Source organism: Diprion similis, chromosome 1 (genome assembly GCF_021155765.1).
Source record: "Diprion similis isolate iyDipSimi1 chromosome 1, iyDipSimi1.1, whole genome shotgun sequence".
Taxonomy (NCBI): Eukaryota; Metazoa; Arthropoda; class Insecta; order Hymenoptera; family Diprionidae; genus Diprion; species Diprion similis.
The window spans coordinates 7,874,858-7,889,160 of NC_060105.1; the positions used below are offsets into that span (position 1 = coordinate 7,874,858).

A 14,303-nucleotide genomic window follows, 5' to 3' on the forward strand; every position below is an offset into this window, starting at 1 on the left:
AAAATCGTTGTGCTTTCAAGAGCTCTGCCAGTCTAATAAGTTTGCGAATGAAAATATACTATTTAAAAATGGTTTTTGAACTTGAGGAGGTTAATAAATGAATGACATTTTTCACTTTCACATACGTATGTTTAGGAACAGTACAACGAAACTCACCCCACATGGCTAACCATTGCAGCATGGAACATTGTCAATTTTCAATCCGTTATAATTTCATAATTTTAATGGAAAAGTTCTAAAATACAGACTATATATGCTATATCTTATATAATCATTGGTGACATTCACTCTCATTCCATGCTCGGAAAAATATATCTAATTTCTCTATATCTTTTTTCAATAGCAAGTATGCTGTTGTTGGGTACTGAATTTGATTGAAATATGTGTTTATATTAAAAATATTCACTTTAGCACCAGTGAAATCTACATTATTACATACAACTATGTATATACAGTTTTTTAATTGTTAGTAAAATATGCAAGATACACCTTCACACTGATTTCACTAAAATTCGTTGCTTCAATTTGTGTAAGTATTTGCAATAGTGCTTCCTTTTATCAAGTATTATTTACGAAAAAGCAATTATATGATTTAGCACCAGTAAATATTAAATGACTAGAAGAATTTATTTTAAACAATATTAATTTCTGATACCAAAATTCTACACAGGTAATTACAGATACTCGTATAGAAAGGTGAGGTAAAGAATAATCTATCTCTAAAATCTCTAATCTGTCTCTAGTAATTGAAACACATTCTACTTGTACAGATGAAATCGCGTGTAAATCGGGTGTAGAAGATTTCTCCATATTCATTTTTTCTTCAATCATTCAAGAATTCTACACAAATCAAAGGAATATATCAAAACGTATTGTTAGGTATTATAATGTATAAGTTAACTGCAAGTTGCATGCGTACTACAACAATGGGATTTCTAGTGTTATACCAAAGGACATATGGCTCGGAAGTAAAGGAGATGTAAATAAATAAGGAAGTAGAAAACGCAGAGAAGCAGGCATCCCAATATTAGATCACACAGACTGACACACTCTACCTTCCCGATCCTGAAGCTGTACGTGTCATTTACCACCGTAGAAGAAGAATGGCGACCAGAGCAGCAACAAGAACAAGTTATTTACATGTCACGTTCGTGGGATAATATGTGAAAAAAATGTGTTTTGATGAGTGATTTCTTAATTGTATAATACAAGCTCACTTATGTCAAATTTTCGGATCTATATCGTTGGTGTTAAACGGAACTTAATATTCGAATAATGAGAATTTTCAAAAAACAGATCAGTCATTCAAATGGTATACAAAGATGAGCTTGTAACACACTTCTAAAGAGTTCAGTGCAACACAAAACATTGAAATTAGCACCGAGGAGATCAATGATGATGGCATATGGATTTGCTGTGAAAACGGTATTTTGAATGATTTCGCATGATAAGATGTTATTTGCCATCGTTAATAACACTTATTCCACGGATAACATCTCGAAAGGGCCATAATAACTGATATTTAATACCGTCTACCTTTTGCAGTTTGCAAATAATTGAAATTTCATTTTATAACAAATCCTCTGTGTGAATCAGGAGGTGTATGAAGAATTTCTTTCAACTCCATGCTTTTGCAAGATCATTTAATTCGAATTGTTTTTTTTTCATAATATCTGCAAAAAATTCTCAACGTTTTATGGCCACCTTGAATTGAATTTCACCGCAGTGAATAAATATGACAATGGCAATTCCGTCTCTAAATTAGTCTACATAGCAAACCAGTGAGACACTTAAATTGTGATTTACAGATATAATCAAATGTGATATTCACTCGAATGGCATGTATAATTCACTGCTTACCTGACGAGAGGCCCCACGTTGCCATCCTGTGGGAGTGACTGTAGTAACAATGGACCTGCCGACACGGGTCGCACCTGGTGCGAAAAAAATTCATTGCAAAATCAAGAAATTTTTTGAATACATATTCTCAAATTCAACTTGCAATATCATGCTTACTTTATCCGTCTGCGTTGCTGCGTTAGACGTTTCTTTACTGATGTCGTTGCTATTGCAAGATGACGATGCACTACACTGCGAATCCACACCATTAATGCCCTGATATTTTGTCATCTGCACCTGAACAATAATAATTACAATTTAATATTCGATTTTCGAATTTTATTACAAGTAGCACCATGTAAAAATTATTCGATTGATCGAGCATTGGCTATAACAAATTACCTGCAGTAAATGTACGGTCCGATCCCTGTCTTCTAATTGCCCTTGCAGAAAGACAACCTGTCTACGCAAATCAGCTAGTTCATCTGCAACGCTACTTGCATCGCTGCCAGGTGATGTGCTTGCTTCCGTCGTTCCATTTTCATTCAGGTTGTAGAAGAGACCATTCTGTAGTTCCAAGATAGATAGGGCATATTACGAGTTGAAGTATGTACACCGATCGTTTTAGTATATAATTATTGGAATAATTTATATTGAGTATAATGATTAGATTTTAGGATTGAAGTGAAAATATAACGAACCTTCATAGTATTATCGAATGGGTTGAGAGTTTCTGCCTGCAATTAAAGGAAGAAAGAAAATGAATGAGTAACACCGTTTGCATTGCTTTCTTTTATGTCTGGTTTTGAATGATAAAGATGTGTGTATGTGAATGTGTATGTTACTGTTAGGAAATAAGTATAATTAATAAGTCTGTATTACTTATTAGGCATAAGTGGATAGATAAATGAAAGAAAGTATATCACAACGTACCCTCGTCAAACCGTTCTCTTCTGACTTCAAATGCAAAACCAAGGATGACGGAAAAAATAATGCAAAAAAGAGAAAACAGCGTGTTAATTATAAACAACACAAAACACATAAAAGTGCACATACCTTGGAGGAAATGCGTTATTTGTTTTAGTCGGTGCATTAACGTTGATAACATTAATAATAATTATGTAAGATGCAACGCATCGATGATATGGCAAAAAAAGATTAAAAATTTTTTGGTATGCGACCCACGAATTGTTAAAAACAAATTGTGACAATATCAAATAAAGAATTGGTACAAAAATACATACAGCCGATTCGAAATTCAATCTTTCACACGTTCCCCCGCCTGATTTTCTTACCTCCTGAAGGACCCGTTTCAGTTTAAGGAGCATTGTCTTTATGGAGACTATGTCCTGAAACATATATTGATACGTGCCACGTTCCAGCCTCAAGCTTCCCTCATCTCCAGAGTCAAGACTCGGCGATTGAATCTGTAATCCGGCAAGAAAGCCGCAGGTAATTATTTTCTGCTTGAAATTCAATGAGAGAGAAAAGAAGCAAAAAGACAAATTTCATAATGCCAGCCTCATTCAAACTTTAACAATTTATTTCCTCGACTAAAAAAAATCTGCACATTACGTTTCTCGGAGGCCTCAAGGGACTAGAAACTTGACGAGATCGCACGCTGTCCAAAGAACGAGGTGAATCTGTCCCGGATCTGCTTCGCAATAACCTGGACGTCCTACCGCTACCGATTCTGAAATCAAAAAAATATAAAAAAAAGTTGATTAATTTTAATCCATATGAAACGATTCTCAGATAATCGAGCCAATGGTTTCATTCATTAAAAGAATCATATTGAATTTAGTAACGTTATCTTCAAAGATAACGATTCATGCTAAAGAAAAGCCTTCATTTCGCGATTTTTCAACTGTCTGAAATTTGATAAACTGTAATAAAACAAACCACACTCACATTTTGAAATCTTAGTTCCTTAAAAATAGTTGTAAAATTAAGAAAATAGTGATTTAGTCCTCAATATTTAGTTACGATAACGTTCCTAACATCAACCTCGTTAAAAATGAATACAAATAGAAAAAAAGAAAATACAAATAAAATATATATATAAAGAAAAGAACGAAGAAAACAACAAAGATGAAAGCGCAGATCATCAGCATCCCTACCAAACCCAGTTTACTTAGGTTTACAATTGAAAGGCATTTCAGCACACGAATACTGTATCTTATTATACCAATATTTTCTAACAATATTGCATAACGTAGGATAATAAACAAGGCTACCTCCCACGTTCGCACATGGCACGAATAGCGACGGAATTAGCCAAGTTTGGGGTGCTATTGTTGACAAAAGTGGCGGGTTGTCTGGGTTGTCTTGGAGGCGGTGAACCTCCGGTCGGCGTCGTGCTCTCCGACGACAAGCCAGAGTCTTCCCCATCGTTAGAGATTGAGATCGAGGTATCATTAATTGTCGATCGTGTTCTCGAAGAGGAGCTAAAGGTCGTTCGTTTCCTGGCCCCACGACCCGCTGTACTCTCCGAAGACGAAGACATGTTCTATGCTTTTTAACAACTAGTGTAGGTATCCAATTTCCAAAGGAATTACTTAAAAAATTACATTCCGAAGTAATATTCAAATTTTTTACCGCGATAAATCGTATACGGTTTAAATTCGACGTTTATATGTATAGATATACATGGACTTTGTCGAGCAGTTCGTGACAATTTCAACACCTACAGCTATAACGGCAAGAGAAAAGTAGAAATTGCAGGGATTGAATCATCCTAGATTACAGGTGATTACACCGGTCTATGCATGTTATCAAATCGAATTGACGGTTCACTCTGCGTCACATTAGTTACGACTAGAACACCGGATGCACTCCGGAGCAGCTTAATTTATTACATAAACATTAATATCCGAGCTACGCCCACCGTGTACCAAGACTTTCAGTTACTGCAGCTTACATGCAACAACAAAATACCGTTGAAATTAGTTACTTCTTGAAGTGCAAAAACTGCAAGTATTACGCGTGTTTTTCATTGTACTTTTGCACACGACGATGATGCTTTAATTTTACTCCGCAGCTATTCATTCCCGCTACTACTTTTATGGTAAAATCCTTAAAAATGAAGAAATCAAGTCGTAACTGCGAGAGGTTTACAAATTATCGCTGCAAACAAACAACGTGACGACACCTGTTTGACGTCATTAAAGTAAATTGGAAACTCCCTGGCACCCGAGTCACTGTTTGCAGGCAATATTAGATTAGGAAAGACTCGAGGTGGTCAGCTAACTGCCCGTCGAATGGTTTATCGTTAGCTGCAACGAACTCGTTCAAAAGACACGTGCAGCCGGATCGAATAAGATTATCGCACGGTGCAGTTGCGGATTTCAAAGATTCGCTTCATCGCTGCGAAAAATATGTCCGCAGCAACGCGAAACTCCGACGAAGTGACACTGCGGTCGGAAAATCGCAGGATTCGCCATGGCTGCATATACATAGATAGATATATATATATGTACGTATATATATATATATATATATGCGTGTGTGTGTATACATATACGTATATACGACGGTAAATATCTGCGCAAGCGTTTCGCAGCCGCGAGAATCGGCCGCTCGATAACGCGGCTAGCCGTCTCTGGGAAGGAGGCAAAAAGAGTGGGACGGAAGTGGAGGAATTCCCTCCTTTCAAGGATATAATATTGTTCTATGATATATGATGAAAATCGCACTGGCGTACCACGATTAGTTAATTGGGTGGGAGAAATTTTTCCAAAAAGTAAAAAGATCGATTTTCAGGAAAACACGGTCTTCGAGATGCGAAGTTTCAAAATTATGAGCCTGAAGTTGGTTTAATAAATGTTATTGTAATGATTAACCTGTCGGAAAAAATGTTATTTTACAATGGCAGAGGTGTCTGGATAATTGAGTAATTCGCACTAAGACAAGAGATATTCATCTTTTCAAAACTTGACTACTTCAGTTACTATAAATATGCAAAACAGTCATTTCTCCCCCCAACGTTAACGATGCTAACTTCAGCCTCATTCAAAATTACAGGCCACGGAAAATACCTCATTACTGAAAGTTTTTTTTTTTTTCCTCTTTCTCATGCGTTCACTCATGTCTGTGTGAAACAGAAGAACTGAAAAATTAACGAGATTCTTTCACGGTTCTAAATTGGTTTGGTGAATAAATATACGTTGTTAATCTTGAAATTAGCTTACGACAAAGTTAAAATACGAAAAAAAAAATAACACTGTCAAACAATTTTTGTTTCTGTTTTTATTATCAGTAGCCTGTTCATTTCTCAACTCCAAGATTTGCAAATAAAAAAGTTTCCAACGATCAAAATCAACGAATTCTTCCTTTATATATCCGCACGATCGCTGACTTCAAATTTAAAAAATCCAAATTTGTTTCGGTATATATATAACAACGAGGGGAATACTATACGATTATAAACGGTTGGTTTAAGCCGGGCGAAGTAGCAACCTCTGTTGACCTTCGTACCATCCGAATGGTACCCTCCATGTATTTCATCTTCAGAGTAAAACCAAGAAGCGTGAAAATCATCTTTCGCGGTAAGTCGGTGTGGCACAAGTACTTCGGCAATGGAGAACTCTAGAAGCGTTTTGCTGCATCTGAATGGTCTGCCAGGTGAGCAACAAGACCTCGTCACAAGGTCTTGAAGGAGATGAACCGAGAAGATTTCGCCCCGTGCGCCCGTTAGAAACATACATGGAGGTTCTCTCTTACCCGAGGATGAACATTTTGTGAGCTTATTTCTTCTCCGCGATATAACGACCACAATACCGCATCGTGTGAATTGCATGTAAAGCACACAGAATTCGGATGAAATATTATTCTTGCGCATAAGTAAAATTTACTGGATAGCTGAACAATGGTCGAGTAAAATTACGACTCAAGTGCAAATTAAACAAGAGTCCCATGAGAAGCAATTACACACGTTTTTCTCCCCTTATTTCTATCCCCGTGTATTTCGCCTCATTATGCCCCCTCGTTCTTTGTCTTGATGGCTTCCCTTTACGTAATCGGAAAATACGATCGCATACTCGTTTGCATTATGTAAAAGACTACACCGTGTTGTAATTCGCGATTTCAAGTCACGCGGCTTCTGCCAGTAGGGCCTTCGGAAAACGGATTATATACCGGTCTAACAACAACAACAACAACAACAATAATAATAATAACAACAACAATAGTGACAATGTTGCGTCAAAAGTCACTCAAAGTTTTAATTCCTCATACACAGGTTTCTGCTATAAAAAAAAGCGCCAAAAATCGCTAATCGTCAATGGATCAGATGTTCTAAAAGCTCTTTAGCTTACACACTCTATATCTTTATCTCTATCTCTCTCTCTCAATCAACGTCAAAGTCAAATCGAGTTTCTTTGGCAGCGTAAGTTTGCCGACGTAGTTTGCCAAGAGCGACATGAGCCGGCACTAGCCAAAAATTCACTTCCTTCTACAGGCAGTTCCAAATTCAATCTGCGATTACTCAAAGGTTGGGCCTCGAGGCATAATTTACACATCACTCCACCACGCGGGCTTGGCGTACAGTATTTTAATTATATTATTTGAAACAGTACCGCATTCAATCAATAAAATAGAACCCAACCTGAAATACAGCGTATATAGAATTAATTCAGAGTTGCCACCATAAAGAATCGAATTGAAATTATCTTCCAAGTTGTTATACGTTTTCAATTGAAAAAAAAAAAGAAATTCAAAAAAGTAAGCTAAGATTGCGGACTAGCATTCTGCACGTGAAACTAATAAACTATATAAGTTGTAGAGTAGAAACAATGCTAAAATCCTTTCCTCATAAACAAACGACGATAAAAGACTTTGCAGAATCTATATATCTACATCGAATATCGTTGAGTCAGACGATCCGCGAAAACGTAGCTATGGTGAAAAACTGAAAATCAAGGGGATAGTCACCGAGGGTTTAAAGGGGGGGACGAGAATTTCCGGCGCGGGTCGATTTTACGGCAGGGGATGCAGCCGACTCACTCTTAAATTCTTTCTACTCAAACGGGGGAACAGCCAAAAGCTAACCCGACGATTCTTCACTCCCCTAGACTTGGACGCTTTTGCGTTTGGCTCGTGCACCCCTCCGCAGTTTGCACTTGCCAAAAATCACCCCCTTTCAGTCTGCCCCCCCCCCCCCCCCCCCCCCCCCCCCCCACCCATCAACCCCCGCCAAACGCCTGGGTTACATGGCAATCATGAATGTATGCGTATACATACTCGCGGGGTTGATGCAGCGTTCAATATCTACATATATATGTATATACTACGTATAGTAGTATATATATGTATATATATATATATTGGGTATTGGACCCCCGAGAGGCAGGGGGGGGGGGCATGGACTGACTCGTGCACGGCTCACAGCTGGCGTTCGTCTTTGTTTGTTCGATCAAACGCACTATTATATATACCTATATACTATGTACCACATAGATATGTAATATGGATGTTGCTATTTCTTTGATATCGTAGAGAGCAGAATTTTTTTCACTGAATTTAAAAGCTCGTTACTTCGTTTCATTTATTTAGTTCCTCCCCCCTTGCGGCAAGTTTTTTTCTGGTTTAATTTTTTTATTTTTTTTGCAAGAGGAGAAAGGAAAATACTGCAGACTGATTAAATAAACGTTTAAAATTGTGATAAATTATCTACCGTATATAGAGAAAGATGTTCATTATACTTTTTTCGTTTATACAATGCGATTTCTGATAAATGTGAGTAAAAAGAGAGACGGAGGGAGAGAGGAAAAAAAACGCAGTTTCAGAAATTGGAACCGGAAATAACGACGAATCTTCTTCACGTCTCTATTAATGGAGTGCTGGTATTGATTGGTGACTTTGTATGACTATATGCATGTAACGTGCATGTATTCGTATGCAGCATACGTGTACACATATAGTCTTATCGATCAGACGGGATTAATTTACGAAGCGTTATAAGGTAAACTGCTGTAGGATGCGATAAAACCGAATTATCGCTCGCTTGCCTATCGCAACTTAGAGACACTGGAATGACCAAGTTCGTTGATTGTGATTCGGGGCTGACAAGAAAAGCAAAGTGAGAAGCGACGTGATTAGACATAATTTTTACAAGGCTGAACTGCGTGAGTAACGTTAACGTAACGAAAAATCGTGGAATAAATAAATCGTTCCACAATATTAATTCAACAATTTTCAAGTGGTTTGATTTTCAAAATATTATCTTACCAGCTGAATTTCAAACAATATCCTAAAGATTTTCCCAAATACGTATCGTCGAAGTAAAGTTGCTAAGTTCAATCTCATACATTTCTTTACTATCCGTTATCGTTATCGTTTTTGCTGTCGAAGTAAGATCGTTACAGATCAAAGTACGCTTACAGAGTGTATAATACATATACTTACTACTTATTAAATATACACTACATCACACATAAATCTGTGAAATGATTCACCGTTAATCTCCTGAGTCCACGACGCGAAACGAACAAGGCCTAACTTCTTATTCCAGCGTTACACAGTGCAACGACATTATCCTGACAATGGGGATTTCGTATCTTTGTTAGCCTTAAACCACGGGCCAATGCCGTTTACAATAAATATAGATAACAATAAGTTTCCCGCCTTATTATTCAGCTATATAAATTGCAACGATACTCAACCCCAGCTCGTGTTAATTAGGTATATCACAATGCGTCACGTCTTGATTAGACATTATTATAACACAGTATGTAATTTATAACAAACCAACGTTTGAATCGTTCCGAAATTATAACTTAAATAATATATATAGTTATATTTTTTTTCATTTTGCTTCTTTCTTTTTTCGTCGATATAAATCAACACTATATTTCGGATCAATCGTTGATTTGAAAGTTTTGCATTTTGTAAAGTATAATTTAGTGAGTAAAATAAATTTAACAGCGAAAAACACTTCGTCGCGTCAATCCATTCATTCGTTGCAAATCGCACTTCATTTTATTAAACATAACGAGCGCTTCCGTGCCGGATTCATGAAGAGTGAACGGCGCACTTAGCAGTAACAGTATATTTATAGTACATATCAATTACAAGTTACAACCGCAAGATGCTGTAACTCAGCGCATGTATCGTTTCTCCGCAGATTTTACAAGGACTGACCGTAAAATCGTTTAGAAAAAAATAAATAAAAAAAAATCGACGTCGAAATCGGTGTTCATGAATTGATTCGGTATATACATATATAACAAAAAAAAAAAAAAAAAAAAAAAAAAGGGAAATCGTCGGAATATTTCCTTGAGAGAATAACGACTTTAAAGTTTTTTTTCCTCGTCGATGTTGTTTATCGTATACTTTGGTCAGCCGCGATTGTAATGAGAAGGTAAGAAAAAAATAAAAATAAAAATAAAAACATAAAATAAAAATTTCTCGCGGAGTTAATTTTCTTTTTTAACCTTATATTTGTGTGCGCAATCCAAAGCTTTGTCACAAGCCGCGTTTCGATGCCGGTGAAATGAACCGTAAAATAGTTTTGACTTCTTTTATATACTGTTTAATGGATACAGATATCAGAGAATCGATATTCGACCTACGTTTTATTATACCTTCAATATACATAGGTTCGTATAATATCGTATCAACCGCGAACTTGTCTCGTCGTTATAGGTTTGCAAAACCACAGTCAGGGATAATAATAAAAACTAAAAAATAAGAGTAAAAAAAAAAAAAAAAAAAGAAAAAAAAAATGGTCGCGATGTACCTAGTTGGAGGCAGGTTGTTACAAGTACGTATAGACGTTCAAAGTGGCAAGAAACTGTCCGATCATTCCCACCTGGTACCTACACCGTCAACTAGTAACGCTCTGAATAACGCGATAAAACGACTAAACAATGGCTGCCGTAAGGTAGATCTTATTCCCTATCCTTTTCGTCTGTACGTGTGATACTGGATATAAAAAGAATGGAAAGAATTCTTTGTGTTTTTTCATTCGAATATTATGCAACTTTAGTTCCGGTCTTGCGTAAGACTTGAAAAAAAAGAAAAAAAAAAAAAACAATAATTCCTATTGCGGTCAAAGTGTGTAATAATTAATTAATAATGTAATTAACATGAGGTTAAAAAGTGTATGAATTAAGGAGAAGAATAATCAACGAGGTGTTAATTCGAGGAATTGAAAAACCGAAATCGCATTACTTCCGCAAATTTTTCAAACATTAGGTCTCGATTCTGTGACGATGGTGTTCGGTATAACGAGACTCGTTCACCTTGAACCAAATATAAGGCCTGAATTTTTTAAGGCTACACGAGAAGAGTATTTTAATAGAATAATTAATAAACTGACCGCAAATTTTGTAAAAATCAGACGTACTTACGTTTTACACGATTGGAAATTCTCATCTTATATCACGAATGCTATGTGTATGGTAATAATAAAGAAAAAAAAAAAAAACCATGAAAAGATTTAGAAAAAAAAAAGAAGAATAAATTAAGAAAAAAACCAGGGCTATTTTCACATAACGGAAAGACCGTCACGTGGAAACAGCTTCACCTCACCCGGCTTATTGTTAGCCGAAGAAGAACCGACGGACACGCTCTCTGACCCCAGATGAAACTGTTTGACAACAGCGACCGCGGGAAAAGCAAAGTACTAGTCAAGAAATTGAAGAATGCACGTTACAAAATACAACGGTCTGACGACAGAAATAGTTGAATTTTCTAAAATTTCTCTTTTTTTCTGCAAAAAAGTTTTTTTTTTTTTTTTTTAGAAATAATCGTTGAAAGTACGAAGAACAATTTTTTTTTGTTGTACGGAAAAATTGATGTGTACATTCCTTTCATTTTATTTTTAAAAGTTCCGAGTGTTGATGTTGGTTGGAAAATTTTTATTTTTTTCCTAGTAAGTTCGATTACTTAGAGATTTTCGAAAATTTCCTTTATAAGAATTTTTAGGGAAAAGATAAAAGAAATTAGTGAATTTAGTTACATAAATAGTGAAGGCTAAGAAAAAAATAAATACGTAACGTATAGCGTAACATTGTTTGTATATATATATATATATATGCGTATAGCAAAAAGTGTTGCAGTTAATCGAACAACGAGCGGGCGGTTACGAAATTTATACGAAAGTAGGTACGAAAGTTGATATGGGTATTGAGAAAATTTCAACGCTTCAGAAAACGTTGAAAATTGTTCAAGTAATGCAAGCGGTTGCATCCAGAGATTGCATGACTCGATTTTTACGGTGGTAAAAAATTATTAACTAGCACGACGAGTGTGCAAAAGGAAATTGTTGGTGAATAAAGATCAGAAAAAAAAATAACTCGCAAGTAATAAAACAGGAAGAGATTTCAGATTTCTCGATAATTGGCAAAAACTTGAAACTGTGGTAATTTCGGCATGGCAGAAATTTATGTTTAGAATAATAATATAAAGACTTACGATAGCCTGCAAGTGTATTGCCGGAAATAGGATTTGTCACGAATTACAAAGATTTAGTAGCTCGAGACGAGTTCGACGATCTTTAAAATCGGATCATTGCTTTTCAGGCCACATCTAATTCTTCCTTTCTCAAACGAATCGCGTTGATCAACCGTTTAATTTTACACAAAAATTTCAAGTTTCGCTGAATACCAAAAATTCTCTCCGCACTCAAATAAAATACGATCACGTATAAACGTAATTTTACTTTTTTAACCAAAATTCCCTCTCAGACAGCGTTTTTTTTTCACCATTCAACTTATAATTCTACCGACTGAATTTCAGACGTACAAACATCGTCTCAATTTGAACGGCACGCGAATAGGTCAGGAAAACTAGGAAAAGAGGTAAAAACTAAAGAAAAAAAAAAAATTCAAAAACATAATTAAATGCCGCAGTAAAAAATTCGTAGCATGACAATTCGTATTCCACCTAAAATTAGCCTCACATAGCTGACATTGGTTTATCTCTTCGTAAGGTTGAATGTATAATACATTAACTATATTGTTGCCATCATTATTATTATTAGAAAAGCAAATATTTCACTGGCACGCAAATAGTTATGTACATGTACATTAATCATGCAAATATAATTCTTCCGCCCGACTTTCTATATACTTTTTTAACCACGACATTCCAATATAACTGATATAAACGATCGCATCTTCCATACCCAAGTACGTTACTGTAATTTTTTTCTTCATTCCTTGAGACGTTTATATATGGGAAAAAAGACTAAGTACGTTTAATTGAATTTACGAAATAATAAAACAACAAAAAAATAGTTTATCGATCGTTTTTTAACCTTACAGCAACACAAAGACGATTTTTTTCCATTCTATACTTTTTCTTTCTGCTCTTTTTGCATATGTAGGAAAGTTGAAAATTAAAGGATATCTCAAAATTTCAGACCCACCGAAATTCTATGGATATAAATTTAATTACAGCAATAATAATAATAATAATAATAATAATAATAATAATAATATAACAATAACAACATATTCTTCGTAAATAATTGGATTTATAATAAAAAATATTATATTTGGAATATGATAAATTACGTTTGATAAATCAAACTAAGGAACATAATATTATTATAATTAATTAATTTATACAAGACAATTTAAATATTACGCAATGTTTAGGTTAATTAATATTCAACGGAAGTAGCTTGAGAAAAAAAACAAAAAAAAAAAAAAAGAAGAAGTTATTCGACCCGACACTGCGCGGTATGTATAATACACCTCCACACATGTATATACATACATAAGATAAATAAATAATGCAAGTATATGTAGATATATGCTTATAAGTTTGTAAACTGCGCGGAACATGCAAAGTGTAAAATTAACAAATTCACTATACAATTTAAATAAAGAATTAATGAAAAATATAAAATAAGTTAATATATATATTTATATATAAATAAATAAATAAATAAATAAAGGAAGCCGTGTCCGAAAATGAAAAGTATACAAAAACGTGTGCGCAATTCCCTGTTAGTTCGTGAAAAAAAAAAAAATTTGGTTAATAAAAAGGGAAATTCAGCAAAAAAAATGACGAAATTTCCTGCGCTCTCCGTGTTAAAATGAGAATTGAGATACGCAAACGACTTCGTTTCACAATGAATCTGAAAAAGTTTACGAATTCGACGCGTTACACGCGTCTGCTCTATTTAAACGAACGAGAAAATCAGCCTCGAGCAATGACGATATGTTAATTATATGTACTCTGCATTATACATATGCATGTATCTCTTTACGTATGTATGTATATACATATTCGACGAGCTTCGGACACGGCGACCAGATTACCTCGTCTCGTTTCTCCAATTCCGTATCGGTAAGTAGAGTATAGACTATAGATTGAGAAAACCTGTACGCAACAGGTTTCAAAGATAAGCCTAACTTTTCTTTTAAACGATTTTACACGTATTTATATGTATTCTGGAATCATTCCGATCCAAGTTCACACAACAAAATTAAATCGATGAAATTAATTTCTAC

At 35.2% G+C, this 14,303-nt stretch overlaps 1 protein-coding gene across 2 annotated transcripts in view; it reads right to left on the reverse strand.

Moving 5' to 3' along the window:
* The window catches only part of LOC124406332, a 52,486-nt gene that overhangs the window by 3,015 nt on the left and 35,168 nt on the right, over positions 1 to 14,303 (reverse strand). For both annotated transcript variants that reach the window (XM_046881722.1, XM_046881731.1), the window contains 8 exons: positions 3,415 to 3,532; positions 3,135 to 3,266; positions 2,773 to 2,796; positions 2,541 to 2,576; positions 2,242 to 2,406; positions 2,017 to 2,136; positions 1,861 to 1,934; positions 157 to 165 (listed from right to left, as the gene is read on the reverse strand). In XM_046881722.1, the coding sequence (XP_046737678.1) occupies positions 157 to 165; positions 1,861 to 1,934; positions 2,017 to 2,136; positions 2,242 to 2,406; positions 2,541 to 2,576; positions 2,773 to 2,796; positions 3,135 to 3,266; positions 3,415 to 3,532 (678 nt within the window). The remainder of the gene's footprint in view (positions 1 to 156; positions 166 to 1,860; positions 1,935 to 2,016; positions 2,137 to 2,241; positions 2,407 to 2,540; positions 2,577 to 2,772; positions 2,797 to 3,134; positions 3,267 to 3,414; positions 3,533 to 14,303) is intronic.